Source organism: Moschus berezovskii, chromosome 21 (genome assembly GCF_049115385.1).
Source record: "Moschus berezovskii isolate FMDL1 chromosome 21, NW_MosBer_1.0, whole genome shotgun sequence".
Lineage (NCBI taxonomy): Eukaryota > Metazoa > Chordata > Mammalia > Artiodactyla > Moschidae > Moschus > Moschus berezovskii.
This window is the reverse complement of record NC_142480.1, coordinates 48,855,648-48,880,542: the sequence shown is the minus strand read 5'-3', so window position 1 is coordinate 48,880,542 and position 24,895 is coordinate 48,855,648. Positions and strand designations below refer to the sequence as shown.

Below are 24,895 nucleotides of genomic sequence, written 5' to 3'. Positions count from 1 at the left end.
AAATGGGTGTTCTGGTTAACTGAAGATTATGCACATCTACCTTTTACATCCTATTGTTATTTGAAAATCTTTCAGAGTGTATCAATCGCTGTCTTCCTTAGTGGTTGAGAATCTGCCCAGGTGTCAGCTACAACTCTTTCCACAGTGTTCTAGAAGAACAAGTACAGGGAATGGGGCCACGGGGCCACTTATCACAGGTCTGTGGCCATGCTTGGTGTTGTGAATGAGCACTTCTTCCTAACTTCCTTGCTTTCTCTTGCCCCTTTCCCCTAAATGGAGAATACTACGACTTTCTTGATATCTGGGCAAGATATTTAGATGGGCACTGCATTTGGGTGGGATACCATAACTAGGAAGGACCTGTATCCCTTTTTGAAGAGTTAGCTCAGGACTTCTCTAGTGGTCCAGTGGTTAAGGCTCCATGCTCCCCTTGCAGGGGGCAAAGGTTCGATCCTGGCTGGAGAACTGAGAATTCTATAAGCTGCACAGTGCTGCCAAAAGAGAAAATTTAGCTCATATTACTTGCAGATGGCAGTAACTGAAAACTGTTCCTTTTCTCTTTGTTTTGCTTTTTCCAGCTCAACGCAATGCCAAACTGCATGGATGTTTCCCAAGACTATGTGTTTATTGGAGGAAGCAAAGGATTCTCTATCTATAATCTGCATAACGCTAAACAGTTATATGTTTGGGAGAAATTTAAGGTTGATGTCATTTCCATCTGGGTCACAGATTTGGGTAGTGAAATACTTATTGCTCCTGTGGATGAAACGGGTACATGTTCCTCTCTTTCCTTTTTAGCCTAATTTACAGGTACCTGTAGACTGTTGTTCAGTTTAATCTTCTTTCCAGGCATGGGAGGGATCAGACATGGAGAGTTCTCCCTGGTCATGTAGTAGCAGCCAACATCTTCAGGACAGTGTGGTGTGCCAGGCACTGTTCTAACATTGCACATGTGTTGGTCCATTTCACCTTCACAATAGCCTAGGAGATGGGTATAGTTTATTATTGTTTTTCTGAAAAGGTAACGCAGAAAGCGGGCTTCCTGGGTGACTCAGTGATAAAGAATCTGCCTGCCAATGCAGGAGATGCGGGTTTGATCCCTGAGTTGGGAAGATCCCCTGGAGGAGGAAATGGTAACCCACTCCAGTATTCTTGCCTGGACAGAGGAGCCTGGCAGGCTATAGTCCATGGGTTTGCAAAGAGTCAGACATGACTTAGCAACTAAGTAACAACAGAGAAAGTGGCACAGGCAGGATTTGAACCAGACAGTGTAGCCCCAGAGTCCACACCCTTTCCAGCACTCAGCAGTCCTGCTGCTCACATACGCGAGGCTTGCTTTCCCCCCTCAGCCTAAGGATGAACCAGGCAGGGGAACCTTTGTGCAGAGAACTATGGACGGTGTCCTGGAAGATACTCTTTTTGTAGGAGAATGACCTGATTCCATTGACATTTTAGGAAGAGCACCCTGATAGGAGTTTGAAAAACCCAAATGGAAAGGTAGAGAGACCAGGAAGAGCTAGTGTGTCCATTGAGGAGAGAAATTATGAAGGTCTGAACTAAGGCTGCTGCTGCTGCTGCTAAGTCACTTCAGTCGTGTCCGACTCTGTGTGACCCCATAGACGGCAGCCCACCAGGCTCCCCCATCCCTGGGATTCTCCAGGCAAGAACACTGGAGTGGGTTGCCATTTCCTTCTCCAATGCATGAAAGTGAAAAGTGAAAGTGAAGTCGCTCAGTTGTGTCCAAACCTTAGTGACCCCACGGACTGCAGCCTACCAGGCTCCTCCGTCCACTGGAGTGGCTTGCCATTGCCTTCTCTGTGAACTAAGGCAGGAGCTGTTTAAATGAAAAGTGCACTATGGTTCTGTAAGATGTTAACACTTGGGGAAGTGAGGGGTGTAAGGGAATGCTTTGTAGTATTTTTGAAGTTTTTCTGTATGTCTAAAATTAGTTCAAAATAAAGACCTTAAAAAATGAAAAGGAAACTATAATGGAAAAACTTGGTGAGAGATAGAACATATGTGTGGAGTTGGGGAGTGGGGGTGTGAAGAAAAATGACTCCTTTCTGCCTTTAGATAATGGGGTAGAAGATGATACCATTCCTTGAAAAGCAGTTATAGGAGAGTAAGGTTCCAGGGGACTGAGTTGAAAGCTTCCATTTGCACATGTACCTGTTTGAGGCACCTGGAGTAGGAATGTTGATATTCAGGAGGAGTTTGGTCTGACGATAGGATTGCATTTATCACACTGCCTTATATCCAGTTGGTTTCATGTCTGTGTGATTCTGAATGTGATAAACTGGAGGGCGGAGACTGCCTTGGTTGTCCTTCGCACCTTTGTGGTCTTGGAGCAGATATCCCATGAATATTTATTGGGTTGAGTTAGACTTTGACCCACAGCGGGCCAGGTGCCTCTTCAAAGTCTGTATTATGGCAATAGAGGTTGGTTATGAGTGTCTGGGAGGCACCTCAAGAAAGTGGCAAGTTCGTGGGTGATGATCATATACTAGAGCCCTTAGGTTAAATGGGAATTAGAATGACCGAATTACTTACTGAATTGACAAAATTAACTTCATGAGGAGCTTGCTGGGGTTTGAGAGATGAGGCACATAGAAGAGGAAGAAATCATCCTTTCCCTCAGAGAATCCATGCACTCGCAAGAGGAATAATGAACACTCACAGGAAGTGAGGGCTTCTCTCTTAGCTCAGTCAGTAAAGAATCCGCCTGCAATGCAGGAGACCCGGGTTCGATTCCTGGGTCTGGAAGATCCCCTGGAGAAGGAAATGCAACTCACTCCAGTATTCTTGCCTGGAAAATCCCATCGACAGAGGAGCCTGGTGGGCTGCAGTCCATGGGGTCACAAGAGTCAGACACGACTTGGGGACTAAACCACCACTGCCACAGGAAGTGATTGGATGACAATGTGAAACACTGGGGTGATGTGCTGAAACAGGAGGACGGAAATCAGGGAGTGGATCAGTGTAGCTGAAGTGCTTACAGATTCTAAAAGAAGAAGGTAGGGCCACTGTAGCTAGATATGACCTAAGAGCGAGAATAGCTTGAACATCTCAAGTGAGGGGTGGAAAGAAGGCCAGGAAACCAAGATGATCACGGGCAGTGGAGGGGCTAGGGAGGAAGCCTAATAATGAGCTTATGATGTTTCAGAAAGTCAAATATATAAAATTCCAACTTGTCTTCAGCTCACTTGTCTGTCTCTCAATCTTCCTTATTTTTCTGTTTCAGGTATCGTTCGACTGTTTTATTTTTATAAGGATGGTCTTTACCTCATCAAAGCCATCAATGAATCGGTAAGCTCCTGTTCCTTCATCAGTAGCTGGGCCAAAAGCTGTAGCAAATCAAGTTTACTTTTAACATGGAGGCAATGACAGCTATCCTAGAGTAGAGAGAAGTAGAGACCTCCCTGGCCAGGGAGCCTCCTCCAGAATATCCAACTGAAAGATCCCTCACCATCAGAAAGTACGTACTGAATGCCTTGGATTTATTTACCCTCTCGTCAAGAGAATAAAAGTACTAAGAAACTCCAGTCCAAATTGGCACCAGATCAACATATCTAATAACGAATTTGTTGTTGTCGTTTAGTTGCTATGTCATGTCCGACTCTTTTGCGACTCCATGGACTATAACCCACCAGGCTCCTCTGTCCATGGAATTCTCCAGGCAAGAATATTGCAGTGGATAGCCATTTCCTTCTCCAGAGGATCTTCCCAACCCAGGCATTGAACCAATGTCTCCTGCATTGGCAGGCGGATTCTTTACCACTGAGCCAGGGAAGCCCTAATAACTACTTACAAGTCCCTAAATTTTCCAGGCTGCTTCACATCCTGTTCTCTTATCCATACTCTTCTGTCTGCTTCAAAAGCTCTCCTTGTTTCCCTGCCTACTATGTGTGCCTCTTCAATTGCTCTCACTCCTCAGGACCAGCTCAGACATCCTCTTCTCTGAGATACTTTCCCAAGAGAAGTTGACCTTTCCCTTCTGTGTCACCACCATATAGGACAGAATTTCCATCACAGTGTTTTTCCACCCTCCATACTTATTTGTTTATATGACTGTTTCTTCTCCTGGATGTAAGTTCCTCGAGAGCAGAGGACATGGACCCATATATTTCTTATTCCTAGTACCTTGTCTGCATACTGTAGGTTTTTGAAAGTGTTTTTTAAATTAACAAACCCAAAAAGGAGGTATTGCTAAGAGTATATTTTTAATTGCAGTTTATTTTATAAAAAATATTACCGATGAGCACCAAAGCAATTCAATGTGTGTGTGGGATGCTGGAATGATGCTGGAATGCTGGATAATCAAATTGGAAGGAATGAAGCTCAACCCTATATCACATCATATATAAAAATTAGAGATGAATTATAGACTTAATTTTAAAGGGCAAAGACATTATCCTTTTTAAAGAAAATACAGGAAATGGTTTATACAACCTTGGGGCAAGCAAAGATTTCTTAGGACATAAAAGGCACTAATTGTAAGAGAAAAAAACTGAAATGGGACTTCATCAAAGAAACTTCTCATGCCTCTTGTGAGTGAATGAAAGTTTCTCAGTTGCATCTGACTCTTTGTGACCCCATGGATTATGCAGTCCATGGAATTCTCCAGGCCAGAATACTAGAGTGGGTAACTATTCCCTTATCCAGGGGGTCTTCCCAACCCAGGGACTGAACACAGGTCTCCCGCATTGCGGGCAGATTCTTTACCAGCTGAGCTACCAGGGAAGCCCAAGAATACTGGAATGGGTAGCCTATCCCTTCTCCAGTGGATCTTCCTAGCCCAGTAATTGAACTGGGGTCTCTTGCATTGCAGGTGGATTTTTTACCAACCAAGCTATCAGGAAGCTCTCAGGCCTCATGTGATATGCAAAAATTAATCATTTGAGCTATATGAAAAATCAAAAACTGTAAAACTTCTAGAAGAAAATATAGGAGCAAGTCTTTGTGACCTTTGTTAGGCAAAGATTTTTTTAAACTACAATACCGAAACTGTGTTTCATACAAGAAAAAAAATTGATAAATCAGACTTCATCAAAACTAAAACCTTCTGTTCTACAAAAGACACTGTTAAAAGAATAAAAAGGCATATTATAGACTAGGAGCAAGTAATTGCAAATCACATATCTGATAAAAGACTTCTAGAAGATATAAAGAACTCTCAAAACTCAAAAATAAGAAAAACAACACAGGTTTTTAAAATGAGCAAGTATCTTGAAAAAAAAAAAAAGACAGTTCACCAAAGAATATATAGAAGATAAATAAGATGTTCACTACCATTAGTCATTAGGGAAAATGCAAATTAGAATCATGACCTGTCACTGCATGTGTACTGCTGCTGCTGCTAAGTCACTTCAGTCATGTCCGACTCTGTGTGACCCCATAAACGGAAGCCCACCAGGCTCCCCCATCCCTGGGATTCTCCAGGCAAGAACACTGGAGTGGGTTGCCATTTCCTTCTCCAATGTGTGAAAGTGAAAAGTGAAAGTGAAGTCGCTCAGTCGTGTCTGACCCTTAGCAACCCCATGGACTGCAGCCTACCAGACTAGAATGCCTAAAATTGAAAAGACAGACCATACCAAGTGTTGGCAGAACCATGAAACAGCTGGGACTCTCATACACTGATGGTGTGAAGACTAGCGCCACAACCACTTTGGCAGTTATTTTTAAAAAAGACGTTAAAGGTACACCCACCATATGATGTGGTCATTCTACTCCCAGATATTTGTCTGGGAGAAATGAAAGTATATTTCCATATGAAGATTTGTACATGGACGTTCCTAGCAGCTTTCTTTGTCATAGCCAGAAATCAGAAACCACTCCGCACCCATCAACAGGTGAATGGCTAAGTCGATCTTGGCACATACTGCTCAGCAGTAAAAAGGGAAACATAAAACAACATGGCTACATCTCAGAATAATTAGGCTGAGTGAAAGAAGTCTGACAAAAAAGAATACATATATACTGTATCGTTCTGTTTCTATAAAATTCAAGAAGATACAAAACTAATCTAGGGACAGGGAATGCCAGTTTTTGCCTGGGGTAGGTTGGGAGAGGGGTGGAAGGAAGTCTTACAAAGGGGCAGGAGGAATGGATACGTTCCTTATCTTGATTGCGGTGCTGGTTTCAAGTGATCTATATATGTCTAAACTAAACAAATTGTACAGTTTAAATATGTGTAGTTTATTATGTTATTATCATATCCCTAATAAAACGAATTTAAAATTTATGCTCATCAAAAGATGCTGTTGGGGACTTCCTTGGTAGTACAGAAGATTGGAATCTGCCTGCCAATGCAGGGGACACAGGTTTGATCCCTGGCCCGGGAAGATCCCATATGCGGCCGAGCAGCTCAGCCCATGCACCACAACTACTGAGCTGGAGTTCTAGAGCCCACGAGCAGCTACTGCAGCTACTGAGGCGCTGGAGCCCATGTTCCACAACAAAAGAAGCCACCACAATGAAAGCCCAGGCTCTGCAACAGAGTAACCCCCACTTGCCCAACTGGATAAAGCCCGTGCATAACCATGAAGACCCAGCACAGTCAAAAACAGTTAATTAAGAGATGCTGTTAGAGTTTAATCAGCATTAGGGGCAGAGAGTGGACCCCAGAGAGCTCTGAGAAACCCCACTGCCGCCCTGCCTGCTGCTGCTGCTGCTGCTAAGTCACTTCAGTCGTGTCCGACTCTGTGCGAGTCCATAGACGGCAGCCGACCAGGCTCCGCCGTCCCTGGGATTCTCCAGGCAAGAACACTGGAGTGGGTCGCCATTTCCCTCTCCAATGTGTGAAATAGTGACCCTATAATAGAAAATGTCCAAACTCATCATGTAAATATGTCCAAGCTCATCAAGTTGTACCTTTAATATCTGTGCCTTTGTGAAGTTGCTCAGTCGTGTCCGACTCTTTGTGATCCTGTGGACTGTAGCCTACCAGGCTCCTCCATCCATGGAATTTTCCAGACAAGAGTACTGGAGTGGGTTGCCATTTCCTTTTCCAGGGGATCTTCCTGACCCAGGGATCGAACCCAGGGATCGAACCCAGGTCTCCCACATTTCAGGTAGACACTTTTCCATCCGAACCACCAGGGAAAACTGTTTTTAAATTTCATGTAAAAAGAAATCTCTTTAAAAAAAAGATACAAGGAATACTCATCAACTCATTTCAGAACTGTGACCAGCAGAACCGTGATATCTAAACTTGACAGGGACATTATACACAAAGTAATGTTAGTGAATTACAACACATCAGTAGTGTTTAAAAAATTAATTCATAACATATATATCTTTTAGGGACTTCATTATTGCCTTTGGAAGTTGCTAGGGTACAAAGTCTGTATCCTGAAAACTCATCAGCGAGAGCATCAAGCATTTCTCTTGACTTTCCCACATAGGCCATATTTCTGGATAATCAAATCAATGATGACAGAAAAAAATGGAGAGATTATCTTTATAGAATTCTAACAAATGTGGATTCCCTGATAGCTCAGTTGGTAAAGAATCCACCTGCAATGCAGGAGACCTGGGTTTGATTCCTAGGTTGGGAAGATCCCCTGGAGAAAGGAAAGGCTACCCACTCCAGCATTCTGGCCTGGAGAATTCTATGGAATATATAGCCCATGGGGTCACAAAGAGTCGGACATGACTGAGAGATTTTTAGTTTCAACAAATGTGAAAGGAATGATAGAATTGGACTTTCTCAATTTTTAGCCATTTTGCAGAGGAATGGTCTAGATCATTCAGTTCAGTTCAGTCTCTCAGTCGTGTCCGACTCTTTGCGACCCCATGAATCACAGCATGCCAGGCCTCCCTGTCCATCACCAACTCCCAAAGTTTACACAAACTCATGTCCATCGAGTCAGTGATGCCATCCAGCCATCTCATCCTCTGTCATCCCCTTCTCCTGCCCCCAATCTCTCCCAGCATCAGGGTCTTTTCCAATGAGTCAACTCTTTGCATGAGGTGGCCAAAGTATTGGGGTTTCAGCTTCAGCATCAGTCCTTCCAACAGTGCTAATGGGGAACTTTATAATTGATGAGCCAGGATGACACCTGTTGTCAGTGATCAGTGTGAACTTTATTAAAAGAAAGACCAGCTAGCTATTATGAGCTTCCTGGTGTGATGCTGGAGGGAGACAAAGAACACCTGTGTAGTATTCTTCCCTTTGTTTTAATTGTACCTAGGGCTTCCCTGGTGGCTCAGAGGTTAAAGCGTCTGCCTCCAATGCGGGAGACCCGGGTTCGATCCCTGGGTCGGGAAGATCCCCTGGAGAAGGAAACGGTAACCCACTCCAGGATTCTTGCCTGGAGAATCTCATGGCCGGAGAAGCCTGGTAGGCTACAGTCCACGGGGTCGCAAAGAGTCGGACACAACTGAGCGACGGAACGGAATGGAAAGCTAATCAAACCTCTAGATCTGGTTACTGGTTTATAGGAAATACAAGGGATCCCAAGAACATATTAAATAATGCCATGGGATGCAATCAGTCCAATCCAGAAAGTAAAAAAATGCATAGGACAAATGACCTGATTTATTCAACGAAAAAATGGCAAAAAGAAAAACAAATGGGGTAACAGTTATAAATCAAAAGATACTTAAGAGATAAATTAACTAAATATACTACATGGACTTTATTTGAATCCTGATTTGAACAAACCAATTGTGGAGAGACACTTATGAGATAATTGAGGAAATTTGAAAACAGACTGGCTAGTAAGTGATATTAAAGAGTTAGGATTAATTAAATAAAAATGTTTAGTGAAGTCAGGAAGTAATAAAATAAGATTTCCCATATATTATAACTGATGAAGTTGAGTAATGGATACATGGGGTTCATTATACTATTTTCTGTCTTCATGTGCATTTGAAATTTCTATAAAACCTACAAGTTGATATTAAAATATATAAATAAAAATGTTTTAAAAATGACCATACTACCCAAGACAATCTACAGATTCAATGCAATCCCTATCACAATACCAATGGCATTTTTCACAGAACTAGAATAAACAATTTTAAAATTTATATGGAGAAACACAAAAGACCCCAAATGTCAAAGCAAGTTGAGAAAGAAGAGCAGAGCTGGAGGAATCACGATTCCTGACTTTATACTAAGCTGCTGCTGCTGCTGCTAAGTCACTTCAGTCGTGTCCGACTCTGTGTGACCCCATAGACGGAAGTCCACCAGGCTCCCCTGTCCCTGGGATTCTCCAGGCAAGAACACTGGAGTGGGTTGCCATTTCCTTCTCCAATGTGTGAAAGTGAAAAGTGAAAGTGAAGTCGCTCAGTCGTGTCTGACCCCTAGCGACCCCATGGACTGCAGCCCACCAGACTCCTCCATCCATGGGATTTTCCAGGCAAGAGTACTGGAGTGTCTTGCCATTGCCTTCTCCGTTATACTAAGCTACAGTAATCAAAACAGTAGGTACTGGCACAAAAACAGACACATAGGTCAACTAAACAGGATAGAAAGCCCATGCAATCATGGTCAGTTAATCTATGACAAAGGAGGCAAGATTATACAATGGAGGAAAGGCAGTCTCTTCAATAAGTGGTGCTGGGAAAACTGGACAGCTACATGTAAAAGAATGAAATTCAAACATTCTCTAATACTATATACAAAAATAAACTCAAAATTATACATAAATACATACACACTGGAATAATAATAAGCCATAAAAAGAATGAAATTTTGCCATTTGCTGCAACATGGATGGATTTGGAGGGTATTATGCTAAGTGAAAAAAGACAGAGACAAATATTGTACGATATCACTTTTATGTGGAATCTAAAAAATATAGCAAACTAGTTAATATGACCAAAAAAAAAAACAGAAATAGAGAACAAACTAATACTTACCAGGGGTAGGGAGAAGTAGGGAGGAGTAATATAGGATTATGGAATTAAGAGATACAAACTATTATGTGTAAAATGAGCTACAAGGATATTTTGAACAATATGGGAAATATAGCCAATATTTTATAATAACTATAAATGGAGTATACACTTTAAAAATTGTGAATCACTATATTATACATCAAATATACTTCCATTTTTAAACAAGGAAGTGAAAAACAAATGTTTAAAACTCCCTCTCCTTAAATAACTTAGGGGGCTTACTAGCCTAATTCTTCTAGGCACCTAATTTTGCTAGTCTTAGAGCCTCTGAAAGGTATAGCACATCTGTATACATTGAGGCTTTGTCACCTTGCTGAAAATTCGAGCAGGTTTTATACTAGGGTTCCATTCAGTCTCTACTTGATATGGACTGAATATTTTTGTGCCCCTAAAATTCATGTTGAAATTCTGATCCCCAGTGTGGGAGATGATTAGGTCATGAAGGCAGAGTTCTCATGAGTGGAATTACAGCCCAAGAGAGCTCCCTCAACCCTTCCACCATGTGAGGACACAGAGGTGGCAGGCAGTCCATGAGCCAGGAAGCTAGTCTTAGCAGACACTGAATCTGCCAGAAATCCTTGGAAATCATGGATCATGAGAAATAGATGTTGTTTATGAGCCAAATCAGACTATGGCAGTACTATAGCCTCAGTTCAGTTCAGTTCAATTGCTCAGTCATGTCCGACTCTTTGTGACCCCATGAATCACAGCACGCCAGGCCTCCCTGTCCATCACCAACTCCCAGAGTTTACCCAAACTCATGTCCATCAAGTCGGTGATGCCATCCAGCCATTTCATCCTCTGTCGTCCCCATCTCCTCCTGCCCCCAATCCCTCCCAGCATCAGGGTCTTTTCCAGTGAGTCAACTCTACGCATGAGGTGGCCAAAGTATTGGAGTTTCAACTTCAGCATCAGTCCTTCCAGTGAAAACCCAGGACTGATCTCCTTTAGGATGGACTGGTTGGATCTCCTTGCAGTCCAAGGGACTCTCAAGAGTCTTCTCCAACACTACTATAGCTTAGACAGAGCCTTTTTTTCAAGCAACTGACCAGAGTTTTCATTGTCATGTAGAGCTCTTTTCAACACATTTTGAAAAGAGTTATTCATAGGTCTGTAGGATTTGCAACCTGACCAGGAGATCAGATAGTATGAAATCACTGCAAATGATCAGGAGTATTTATGAAACCAGGAAATAAGTCCAAAATCCTTTAGATGGAAAATTGAGTTCTACTTTACATGCAATCTTGTCTAATTCCTATACAAAAATGGAAAGTCTGAAGCAATTTGAGGCATCTTTTTATGCCTCAATCTTTAAAAGGATTTTTTTCCTGATGTGAACTACAAAAGGCCCTGAAATACACTCTCCTCTATCATCAGGCTAAACTTACTCTATCAGCTTCTCTCTTCTTTTCAGGAGGATGCCAGCAAGCAAACCACCTGTATAAAGATGGAAATTTCTAAAGAAGGGAACTTTGCAGCCTTTCTCCTACAAGGTAAGACTGACCAAAGGCTCTTCAGAAGATTCAGATTTCCAGTATCTTCCAGATAATCACTTTCCCCAAAAAAACATTTTACTTTTAAAAATAATTTTACTTATTTATTTTTGGATGTGCTGGGCCTTTGTTACTGCGTGTGCTTTTCTATAGTTTTGAAGAGCAGGGGCTACTCTGTAGTTGCAGTGCGTAGTCTTCTTATTGTGGTGGGTTCTCTTGTTGCTGAGCATGGACTCTAGGATGTGCTGGCTTCAGTAGTTGCAGGATGCGGGCTCAGTAGTTGCAGCTCCCAGGCTCTAGAGTGCAGGCTCGGTGGCTGTGGTGCTCCACAGGAGCTTAGTTGCTCCTTACCACGTGGGATCTTCCCAGACCAGGGATCAAACTCATGTCCCCTGGTTGGCAGGCAGATTCTTTACCACTGAGCCAAGGGAAGCCCTCCAACGCTTTTATTTAGAAATAATTTACAGAAGAGTTGCAAAGATATGACTGAGCTCCCTTATATCCTTCACCCAGTTTCCCTAATACCAACATTTAATATAACCATGGTACATTTGTCAAAATTGAGCAAATAACGTTGGTATAATACAATAAACTACAGATTTTTTTTTCAGGTTTTGCCAGTTTTTCCTAGATAATTTTTTTGGCTCCAGGGTACAATCCAGGATATCATGTTGCATTCAGTCATCATCTTTTTACACTGTACCTATATGTGTGATGTCTTGGTCTTACCTTGTTTTTCATGACCTCGACACGTTTGAGGAGTACCAGTCAGGTATTTTGTGCAATGGCCCTGATTTTCAGTTTGAATTTTCCCTCATGATTCAGACTGGGGTTAAGAATTTGGGGGAAGATCTCACAGAGGTGAAATGCTCTTTTCATTGAATTATATTGGGGGGTATGTGATAGCTCTACTGCTGATGTTAACCCTGATCACCCAAAGCGATCTGCCAGCTTTCTGTACTGTTGAGCGACTGTTTTTCCCTGTCCCTGCTCTAGGCCCAGACCACACTCATGGGGAGAGAATGTCAACACCATTTTCTGGATGTAGGATGATCAGAGAATTTTGAGACCTATGTTGAAACCTCCACAGTGACTGATAAACATTTAGGGGGAGATACTTGGAGATTATGCAGATATCCTGTTTGTCATTAAAGTTTTACCCACCAATTTTAGCATTCAACATTGGATCTTGCTTGTTGCAATTATTCCTGTGGTAATAGAATGTATTTTATCCAAATAATTATTAGCTTAACTTTTAACTTTTAAATAATTAGACATTTGGCGTCTAGGCCTCTATTTAGATTCTTGCCCCAGGTCCTTCAGATGTTAGGCACTGGAGAAAGATACATATTTTGTAATGCTTTATGCACCAAAGGAAACTTTATACTATCTGTAGTAGTTTCTTAGGGTTGTTATAGCAAAGTACCACAAACTGGCTGGCTTAAAATTATAGACATTTGTTCCCTCACAGCTCTGGAGTCCAAAAGTCTGAAAACAAGATGTCTATATGATCACTCTTTTTACGGAAACATTTAGCTAGAATCCCATTCTAGGAAAGTAACCTTTCCTGGGTTGGCAGGTATTCAGTACAGAAGCTGAGCTTGTTTCTTTGGCAAGATAAAGTTCTCACAGCCACCCCATGGGTTGTCATCTCCTCAAATATTGGTCAGAAGAACCCTCTTGAGCCATCTCTCACAATTCGATTCTAGCCCTTTCTCAGCCACACCCTCTGTTACTGATTCTGTATATGCCACTTTCCTCCCCAGGTGGGAATAGCTGTAACACAAAACATCAGTGGAATTTACCATTTGGAACCTAGAAAACGTGGGGACCAGGCAGCGTGGACGGTTAGGTTAAAACTGTCACATCTGCACTGTGAGGGGGAGAAGCCCATCTGCAGGTAGAGGCAGTGGCCTGCGGAGGGGAGCTCAGGGCTCTCTGTGAGCGAGGACTGGCAGCAACCGCTACAGAACTACGTCTCCTTCCGTTTGTCAAAGCTGCTGTTCCGAAGGTGCCCACTGGCCTCTGTGCCAGTGATTCTGAGAAAATGGGCCATTTCTCTGAGGAAACTCGTTGCCTGCTTGCGGCTGCTCAATGATTCCTCGGTTTCCCAATGCAGGAGCCGGGGACATTTGGCTGGATGTGTATAAACTGCCCAAGGAGTCTTGGGTCAAGGAAGTGCAGTACCCCCAACTTGCCGTAAATACAAAGAAAAAAGTCAGACAGCAGCTGCAATTGGTAGGTAACACCTGTCTTCAACTGATATGTTTCTCCCTGTCCACATCTAACGCACCTCCTCCTTGCAATTTCAAGATGAATGAGCCCGTCTGGAGGCTGTAAGACAGGACAAGAGGCACCCTGGCCTGTATCTCTCAAGTCAGTTTGCTTTGGTTAAAATAAGATGGTTAAAAAGCCGAGGGGTCTTAAACGGTGGAACATGGTATCTCTCTCGTCTGGGAGTTACCTCTCCACCAAGACCACTCCCAGGCATTTCTCTGGGAGAGTGTTGTTTTGGTTGTTGTTGTTTTTTTTTAACTCTGATAGATATATTTTTTCCCCTCCTGGGCTGAAATAATCCTTTCATGTTTCCTGTTCCACTACACTCTCCATATTATGGTATAAAAGAGTTATTCTAAATATTTGGGAATATATGTATTTGTCATATTATTCTTAGAAGGTAGGTAGAATTCTACTATTTCAGTTTAATTATATGTGATCCCTGGGACTCATGCCATCTCTTTAAAATACAATATTTTAAGCAAAAAATATTTTAAGGCAATTTTCTCATCTATCTGATGTGCAGTTATTATATATATTGGCTGCATTGTGTGTGGCATGTAGGACCTGAGCTCCCCGACCAGGGATCGAATCAATGCCCCCTGCAGTGGAAGTGCACAGTCCTAACCACTGGACCACCAGGGAATTCCCAAAGTACACTTATTATTTTTTTAATCAACAACAACAAATTCAATTGAGGACCCCTTTAAAACATATTGTGCTATGTGCTATAAAGTGTTAGTGAAATTAGTCTACGAGACCAAGATAGAGACTCACATTCGATGCCAAGTACATTGAGTGGCTTTGAATAAATGCCCTTTCTCTCCAGTGAATGTCTTCGTAGCAAGGTGTGATTTTTGTATCTCTGGGAGAGTTACTGGCCCAGAGACATCCCTCCTCTAAACTCTTACAGAAGCTATTCTTTGTACCTCTCTTTGACACTTTTCATATACTATCCTGTTGTGCATGAAAGTTCTTTTCTCCTAACTAGATGGTAAGTTTCTAAGTGGTTGTACCTTCTGCTTCTTTTTGTCAACCATCCCCATGGCATCCTACTCAGTGCCCAACAGATACATTTTTTGAGGGATTAACTTATTATCCAAGTTGGAAAGCACCTTGGAATGGGGGTGATTTCTAATAATTCACTCAGTTTCTATACACTGAAAAGCAATCAACTAATGCCTGTTACAGTGGTAGCTCTTGTACTATGAATTATATTTAGAGTTACTTATAAATAATAATTGTCAACATCACGGATATACTTTGCCAATCAGAAATATTCACTCTAACTTAGATTTTTATAATAGTCTCCTAGCTGACCCCTCCCTTCTACTCATATTCTCTCTTATGTCACTAATGATTTCTTGTTTCCCCAAATACGTTTTAAGATCCTAGAGAACAGGTATCATGTATTAAAATCGTACAGGCCAGAGGACCACACAAATACTGGCCCTCCATGTCTGTGGGGATGAGTTCACATCTCACAAGAGTAATTGGGGGGAAGAAGGAGCAACTCAAAAAATTAACGGAAGAAGGGGAGCATATACCAAGCCCATCATGAATTAATTTCTCATTTTTCTCCCCAGAACACTCCTGATTCTGTGACTGCAGATAGTTTAGATATGGTAAGAAACTTTAAAGAATATCTCCAAAGAGATTTAACTTGCATGTTAGAAATTTTTATTTTGATTTCAAAGGTACCTTTCATGTCAAATATATTAATAAAATATTCTTACCAGGGCCCTGTTTTCAGATTCTCTGTGACCTGATCTTGTGCCTCATTCTCTTGAAGATGGCTCCCTCTCCTTGTGGATAATTGACCCAAGCCATTTGTTCAGGGGTGGGTTTCCCTGAGCTAAGGGGCCCTACCAGTGTTTTCACATGGCTACGGACTTTTGTAAAATTGGAAAAAGTAACATGTTTTAACTGTAATGACCTAAGACCACCACCATCTCCTGTCACTCAAACTTCCCCTCTGTCACAATAGCCCCCAGACTGCGTTGTGTTAGGTGGTCATAGGCACTTTGTGTTCTCTTACAGAGGCCCCTAAATCATATATACTTCAGGCCCCATAGAATCCAACTTGTCTCTGCCAGTGTAAGCAGCCCAATCCACCAAACTGATGTTTGGGGGTTTTTGTTCTATTTTGGTATTGGAGGTCACCTTTGTATTGGGATACAGCGGAGCACAGACTGGCTTTCCTGGGGCTTCTTGACTCTGCCTCTGAGGCAAAGAGCACACCATGCTTTCCAGAGGCTTAGCTCTTGGGATTCAGGCCTATCAGAAGAGCAATGGTGAACTTCCAAATGGAAGTCTCTCTCCAGAGGCCTTTCCTTTATTCCTTTTAAAATTACATTTTGTCTCAAATTATACAAATGCTATGTGAACACATCACTTTGGGAAGAACCAAGTAATGCAGACTCAGCAGCCCTCTCCAGAGATCATCACCATTTTTAGCTTGGTGTGTGTTTTCTATAGGCCTTTAGTATATAGTTTGATTCAGATATCAGTTTATTTTGAAAAATATACTTTCATTTTATGGGAATTTTCTTCTATATAAGTAGCATCATACTATATAGATTTTCTTATGAACTTGCATTTTTATACTAATCAACTTATTGGCAAAGTTTTGCAATATCAAACAAACCTACCTTGTTCTTTTGATATCCTCTGTTCTATTCCTACTAAATATGTACCATAGTTTATTTGGTTGTTCATCCATTGATGATATTGAAGGTTTTCCTAACTTGTGGCTTTTATATAATGCAGTGAAAATCTTTGTTAACTCTTTTTTGTGTACCCAGTGCTTCTGAAGGATGTGTGCAATTTTAGTTTTATATAGATCCTGTTAAATTGTCCTCTAAAAATGACATGACAATTTACATTCCATCAATTTCTCCACAGCCTGGTTAACCTTGATATTATTAATTAATTTTTTGTGCAAATTGATGAAACAAAATACTGTCTCATGTTAATTTTCATTAATCTCCTCATATTTTTATTGGCTATTGAAGTTTTATCTTCTGTGAATTGCCTGTGAATTTTTTGCCAATTACATATTTTCTTCCCATCTGTTGTTTCCCTTTTTACTTTATGTGCTTTTCTGTTGTAAAGACATTTTAGATTCTGTTATAGTCAGAATTTTTAACCTTTTCTTTACAATCATTGCACTTAAGAAGGCTTTCTCTGTCTCAAGACTATAAACAAATTCTCCTGTGCTTTCTTCTAATACTTAGTAGGTTTTTTTTTCACATTTCATTCTTTTATACATATGGTAGTCTCATAGGTGAATGGGGCAAGGAAGAGATCAACTTTGATCTATCTTTGAAAAATAGCAATTGCAACACAAGTATCATTCCTATGTATATTTATACACTTTTGATCCTGTTACACTAAAATATTTGTGTGCCTGTACCAAGCACCAAGACCTTAGGAACTTCACATAGGCATTTAGTGCTATAAACTTACATCTAAGTAATGCTTTAGTTGCTTCCTTCAAATTTTGATATTTTATGTTTTCATTTTTGAAAATACTTCCTAATTTGCTTTTTTAAACTTCTTTTTTGAAATCAGTGGATTATTTTTGAAGCATATTACTTAGTGTCCAAATACTTGAGATGTTCTAGATAGCTTTCTTTTTTTTTTTTTTTTTCTGGTTTCTAACTGAATTCCATTGTGATCAGAGAACATACTTCATATAATTTGAAACCTTTCCAATTTATTAAGACTTGTTTTATGCCCCAAATATGGTTAATTCTATTAAGTATTCTATGTGCACTTGAAAAGACCATGTAGTCGGTTGTCATTGGTCCAAGGTATTCAAGTCTTCTATAACCTTACTGCTTTCCCCTCTATATTCTTACTGATTTTCTACTTAACCTATCAATTATTGAGGGAAGAGTGTTTAAATCTATGAGATTGTAGACTTATTTCTGCTTTCACACTAAGAATTTTTGCTTCATGTAATTTGAAGCTCTGTTATTAGGTGCAAGAAACATTTAGAATTTTATATCCCCTTGAGAATTGACCATTTTATCTTTATTCAATGACCCTTTGATCTCTGGTAACATTTTTTGCTCAGAAATCTATTTTGTCAGATATCAATATAGCCACCACAGCTTTCTTTTGATTAGTTTATAAGATATATTTTTTCTATACTTTTAAAATCGTTATATTTAAGATAAGTTTCTTTTTGATAGCATGTCATTAGGTCTTGCCTTTTTAATCCAATCTGTCAAACTCTACCTTTTAATTGGGGTGTTTAGGCCATTTAGGCCATTATATTTAATGTGATTTTTTATGTATTTATGTCTAAATCTACCACTTTGCTGTTTAGTTTCTATTTGTCCCACCTGTTTTTCTTTCTTTTTCTTCTTTTTTCACCTTCTTTTGAAATGAGTGTTTCTAATGAACCTGTTTTATCTCCTTTGTTGGCTTATTACCTGCGCTTTTTCCTTATTGTAGGATATGAACATTTCTTTTAGAGGAGATGTTAAGTTGAGTCTTCCAGTTCAAATAATGAAAATCAAACCACCCAAACCAATTACAGGTACGTATAACTCCATGAATACTGTTTTTCCTTTTGCCATTGATTTCTTAGTTTTTTCTTTCTCTTTCTCCACATTTTTCATTTATTAGCAGCAATATCTGATTTACAAGTCATAGGCTGTGGGACCTAAAGATTAAAAATATAAGTGTTACAAGGATACAGTTAACTAAAAGAATTGAGACATCAGGAAAGAAACCTTTCCCGAGTGCTGGTGGAGTTCACTCATTCCTACATTTCTGTGTTACTTCTTTCAACAGTATCTGCTGAGGGCCAATAATGCACCAGGCACAAAGATGAGTAAGACACATTCCTGTGCTCTAGAAGCTGCAGGTGAACAAAGGGAGACTTGGAGGAAACCATCATAGTAGGATTCGATTATGTGCAGCAGTGGGGAACATCCAGGACCATAAAAACATAGAGGAAGGAGTAACTAACTCTGCCTGGGGAATAGGCAGAGGCTCTATCAGAAGAGGGAACATTTAAGAAGGTTTTAAGAATAAGTGGGAGTTGGCTAAGAGGACCAGAGGGTAAGTCCACACTGTAGACAGAGGACTGAGAGTCTATCCTCTCAACATTCACACATGACCTTAGAGATATGCCTAGAAGGATGTTTACTACCACTCCTGCTAAGTTGCTTCAGTTGTGTCCGACTCTGTGCAACCCCATAGATGGCAGCCCACCAGGCTCCCCCATCCCTGGGATTCTCCAGGCAAGAGTACTGGAGTGGGGTGCCATTGCCTTCTCCGACAAGGATGTTTACTGCAGTGCTATTTATAGAGGCATAAGATGCTGGGAAGGATTGGGGGTGGGAGAAAAGGGGGACGACAGAGAATGAGATGGCTGGATGGCATCACCGACTCAATGGACATGAGTTTGAGTGAACTCCGGGAGTTGGCGATGGACAGGAAGGCCTGGCGTGCTGTGATTCATGGGGTTGCAAAGAGTCGGACACAACTGAGTGACTGAACTGAGCTGAACTGAACTGAAGACTAGTGAGGTAAATCTGGTACACTCAGAATACTTTGCAGCCATTGAAAACAAAGAGACAAATGCGAAAGATCAAGAATAGACAATTCACTCTCATAGAAGAACATGGTGATATGATTTCTCCATCAAGATTTATTACAAAGTCACAGTAATTAAAACAAGGTAGAAAACTGATGAGTGAGTAATAGATGGAAATATATATATAAAATATAGAAATAGTTGATAGAATATAGTAGAAAAAGATTAGATGAAAAACACAGGGTCGAGAGGGCAGGACAGAGTTGGGCCTAAATGGACCCTTGATATCTGATGAAGGTGGTGCTACAGAGCAGTGAATGGTCATTTCAGTAAGTGGTGCTGGTGGTCCATATGGCCCCTGCCTCACATGATATACAAAATTAAATTCCAGATGAATCATAAAAGTTAATATGAAAGACAAAGCAATAAAACTTTTAGAAAATAATATAAGGCAATATCTTTATGACCTCTGGGTAGCGAAAGACTTTTTAGACCAAAGACAAAAAGTACTTATGATAAAAGAAAAGTTGATAAGTCTGACTATATTAAAATTAAGGACTTCTAATCATCCAAGTACATCATTAACAGCATGAATGAGCAAATTATGTATTTGGAGAAGGCATTTTCATAACACATAAGACTTATGAATGGTCCATATCCAGACTCTATTAAGAATTCCTACAGATTGTTAGGAAAAAGACAGGTAATTTGGTATAAAATAGGTAAGAGAGTATTCAAATGGCCAATAAACATATGAAAAGATGCTCAGCATAGTTAGCTATCAGGGAAAGGCAAATTAAAACCATAATGAGAAAAAAAAAACCCATAATGAGATACCACTCAACACCTACCAGGATGGCTAAAAATAAAAGATATTGATTATAAAGAGATCTGCACACACACTGCAGGGTGTTTTCCTAACAAAAGGAGTGAGGAATAATGCTGCTAATAAAAAACAATGATGATATTATTTAAAAATAAATAAAAGATATTGATCATACCAAGTTGGCAAGGCTGTGAAACAATCAAACCTCCCATACATAGATAGCAATGAAAATCAGTACAACTACCCTGGAAAACAATTTAGTGTTAGTGTTAAAGAAAAGTTATATCCTCTGGCCCAGCGTTTACACTGGGTAACCAACTGTATCAGTTTGTCTGGGACTAAGGGATTTCCCTGGACATGGGGGTTTGGGTGCTAAAACTAGGAAACTCCTGCACAAACCAGAATGAGTTAGTCACCCTGCTTCTAGATGTATACCTGATTGGCTTGAAAGTAAAGGTATTTCAGGAAGAATGTACAGGAATAATAATAATGGCATGATTTCCAATAACCACAAACGATGAAACAACTGAAAATCCATCAACAAAAGAACATGTAAATAAACCTGAATATATATATACATATATATTTCCACCCAATGGAATGCTATACAGCAATGAAAAGGAACAAACCACAAATATACACAACAAAATGGATAAATCTCACAATATTAAGCAAAAGAGGGCACATATAGAGTTGACACTGTATAATTCCACTGTGTACAGCTCAAAAATCAGGCAAAACAAAGCTATAGTGTTTAGATGCATGTTTAGGTAGCAAAAGTAACATAAATATCATGAAGTGATTACCTAAAAGCCAAGAGAATTGTTGCTGCTTTTCTCAGGGGTTTATGACGGGAGCAGGGCCCTTGGGAAGCTTTTAGTAGGGAGATGTGATAATCTGTTTCTTGACCTCAGGAGAGACAGATGTTTTCCTTAGCATAATTTATTAAGATGTATTTAAAGGAAAAGATACATTTTATGCTCCTTTCTGAATGTGTTATAGTTCACAACAAGGAAAGGGTTTAATAAATGCAAATAAACAACAAACAATGAAGAAGATCTATAGTACTGAAATAAAGAGATCTCCCAAGATATTTCATTAAATCAAAAAGCAAAACAAACCAAAAAACAAAATGCAAGAGGTGTAAGATATGACAGCAATTCTCAAACTTTAGCTGGATCAGACTCACTTGGAGGATTTATAAAAACCCAAATTGCTGGGCCCTACCCACAGCGTTTCTGTTTCATTTCTAACCCTGCTGATCTGGGACCACATTTCAAGAACTGCTAGTTAATATATGGTACCATTTATCTTAAAAAATACATACAAATGTACGTGTTATACATATAATAATATATATTATACTATATACATCATATAATGTAGTAATATGCTACCATCTGGGGCTTCTCTGAGGGCTCAAATGGTCAAGAGTCTAACTGCAGTGCAGGAGACCCGGGTTTGATTCCCTGGGTCAAGAAGATTCCTTGGAGAAGGAAATGGCAACCCACTCCAGTATTCTTGCCAAGAGCCCACTGTTTGGTGGGCTACAGTCCAGGAGGTTGCAAAAGAGTCAGACACAACCGAGCAACTAACACACACATACTGCCATCCAGAAGGGCTGCTTCTAGAAAGTTGTACAAGAAACTGATAATAATGGTTGCCTCTGCAGAATGGGACTTGGGGCCCCGTGGGACCTCCTGGGCACCTTCCAAAGAGTAAAAGAGTTCTGAAAATTAGGGTTCATGCCCGGAAAATAGATCGCCTAGGTTTACTGTGGGTGTGCGTGCTCAGTCGCTCAGTCATGTCTGACTCTTTGTGACCCCATGGACTGTAGCCCACCAGGCTCCTCTGTCCAGGAGATTTCCCAGGAAAGAATACTAGAGTGGGCTGTCATTTCCTCCTCCAGGGGATTTTCCCAACCCAGGGATCAAACCTGTGGCTCCTGCATTGGCAGGTGGATTCTTTACCACTTGAGCCACCTGGGAAGTCCCCACTGTAGATTTATGAGCAGATGAGAAAGAAGGAAATGAAAGGTTATTGGGAACGAGAATGATAAAAATGATTGGCAGAGAAAGGAGAATTTTTAAAGGAAGGCAATTGGATCAGTTTAAGCAAAGGAGGAGGCTGGGACTGTGTATTGAGGGTCCTCAGCCACGGCTGAATAGTGCGAGTGACTGGAAGGTTTGGGGCCTTGCTGTGCTGGAGAGACAGCAATGGTGATCTACGGTCTCTAGTGACACTGTGACCATTTCCCTGGCCTCTGGAGAGTCTGTAGTCTGGAAGGAGGAAACGACAGCAGGATAGAGGTGGAGGAGTGGGAGGAGGGAGAGCAGCTGCCCTTCGCCTGTGCTCCGTGAGCTGGTGGAGTAGGAGGGGGGCCGGGGAGAAGGCTGAACACCTGGGCAGAGCAGGAACAGACTTCTGAGGATGAGGGGTTCTGCAGGAAACTGGGAAGCATAGAGGAGGAGGGAGAAACCCGGAAGGAGGACATCAGATGGTTTAACCAATGCTGGAATATTTTCAACCTAGGTACCACATTTAAGAGCCCCCTGGAAGCCTTTGCAAAGATAGCGGGCTGCCGCGGGCTGGGCTCTGGACAGAATCACTACATCAAGGCAAGCCAGTGGGAGAAGCGGGAGGCAATCTTAAAAGCCACCTACAAGAAGTACCTGGATGGGGAATGGGAGCCTGAGCCGATCAGGTGAGCCAGGAGGTGGGGGGTGCGGGGGTGAGGCCAGAACGACCCCTCCCTGGGAGCTTCTCCTCCATGAGCACATGCAGAAATCAACCCAAGGGCCTGAATTAATTCAGAGTCTCAAAGCTCTTGATAGTTTGGGGGACTTCTCTGAGAACTTCAGCAAAATCTTTTGAAAAGTTGGATGGAGGTTGTTTAAATATAATTAGAACAAAGGATGATAACATAGATTTAAAAGAAGGAATAGGCATTTATGGAGATACAAAGTAGAGTTTTAGAAATTTTTTGGCGGGGGGGGGGCATGCAGTACCCTAACCAGGGGTTGAACCCAGATCATGGCAGTGAAAGTGCCAAATCTAACCACTAGACCACCAGGGAACTTTTTTGTATGATAGCATCTCCTTAAAAAAAATATATTTTCCTGATTATCTAGACAACACAGATGATCTTGGAGAGGAAAAGAAAATTGACCACTAATAACATTTTCCTCCACTTCTATCCAGTCTTTCTAAATGTAATACATTAATGTGTAATTGTTAAAACATGCTACTTTCTAATCTCAGTGAGCAGGTAGGCCTCAGTGATTGTAAAACCTGAGCCTGAGTCCTTGAAGTATCTGGTAGAGCAGGTTCAGCAGCCAGCTCTCCTCACAACTATTGCAGATCTCAGAAATGTTCTTGCTTCACATGGGAAGTGAAACCTCTCATCTTGCCATCATGTGGACCTGAATTTTCTCACTTCACACAAAGTCCCAGGGCTAGCTAGGCCCTAACAGAAACTAAAAAAAAAACAGTACCAACTTAGTACACCCAGGATAGGAGCATTTATGTACTTCACCCAAGTCTGATCATGAAGGGGTCTTCCCCCAGGAGAGGAATGGCTCTGCCCATACTGGATGCTCTTCCTGGCCTAAGCATAACTCCCACCACTCTGCCTGTCTGACCCTCACCAAACTCCAAGGGCCCACACCCACCAGCACATAGACTATAATTTGCTTCATGGCCCTGAACGCCCTGGAAGGTCCTTCTGAACTACTCATTCCTGGTCTTAATACCAAGACGCTGCCAGCACTTCTCTTTGCCAAGGAGTCCGCCACGGCTCTGACCAGTGTCTCTTTCTTTCCCAGTATGGCTACGTTCTACTTCCTCCTTCCCAGTCGCATAATCCCAATGCCAGCGGGAGTCAAGAGACCCCCAGGTAAAGGAAGGGGAAGCAGGCGGTCATCCCCAGGGAATGCCCAGCAAGCCCTCCTAGAGAAGCTCTGCTCAGCACACCCTGCCTGCTGGGAGGGAATGAGGTGGAAAGTGGGTTGCCAGCTGCAGCTTAACGGTTTCTAGTTGCACCTGTGACCCCTGAGCCCAGATTCCTTGATGATGGACACTGACGCCATCTTCAGGTGTGAGCTGCCACAGAGGACGGTGTGCACACGTCCCGCCAGGCTGCTTCTGGATTTTTGTTGTTGTTCAGTCTCTTAAGTCACGTCCACATCTTTGCAACCCTGTGACCTGCAGCATGCCAGGCTTCCCTGTCCTTCACCATCTCCCGGAGTTTGCTCAAACTCACGTCCATTAAGTCAATGATGCCATCCAACTATCTCATCCTCTGTCACCCCCTTCTCCTGCCCTCAATCTTTCCCAGCATCAGGATCTTTTCCAGTGATTGGTTCTTCGCATCAGGTGGCCAAAGTATTGGAGCTTCAGCCTCAGCATCAGTCCTTCCAATGAATATTCAGGGTTGATTTCCTTTAGGATTGACTGGTTTGATCTCCTTGCAGTCCAAGGGACTCTCAGGAGTCTTCTCCAGCACCACAATCCAAAAGCATCCGTTCTTTGGCACTCAGCCTTTTTTATGGTCCAACTCTCTGGATATGAATTCCTTTCTGTTGAAAATGTTAGTTAAAACACTGACAGCCTAGTGGACTGGAATTTATCTAGAAGATGTGAAAGCAGCCGAGGGGTAGTAGTGACCATCCTCCCTGCACAGGAAGATGAGTTGGCCCCAGGAGAAGTCCTCCTGGGGGTGCCCAGCCCCTCAGCTGGTAGCTCACCCCTCAGTTGGGTGCTGCCCATTGGCACAGACCATTTCAAACTGACCTCCTCCTGGGCAAACCCGTCCACCCAGACTCCTTCCATGACGCCCCT

General features: G+C 41.6%; 1 protein-coding gene across 1 annotated transcript in view; it reads left to right on the top strand.

The window, feature by feature from the left end:
- WDR93 (WD repeat domain 93) overlaps positions 1–24,895 on the top strand; it is a 48,850-nt gene that overhangs the window by 9,826 nt on the left and 14,129 nt on the right. Inside the window, exons 3-10 of the mRNA XM_055417812.2 lie at positions 579–771; positions 3,242–3,306; positions 11,321–11,399; positions 13,519–13,637; positions 15,263–15,301; positions 18,141–18,225; positions 22,589–22,760; positions 23,881–23,951. Of these exons, the coding sequence (XP_055273787.2) occupies positions 579–771; positions 3,242–3,306; positions 11,321–11,399; positions 13,519–13,637; positions 15,263–15,301; positions 18,141–18,225; positions 22,589–22,760; positions 23,881–23,951 (823 nt within the window). The remainder of the gene's footprint in view (positions 1–578; positions 772–3,241; positions 3,307–11,320; positions 11,400–13,518; positions 13,638–15,262; positions 15,302–18,140; positions 18,226–22,588; positions 22,761–23,880; positions 23,952–24,895) is intronic.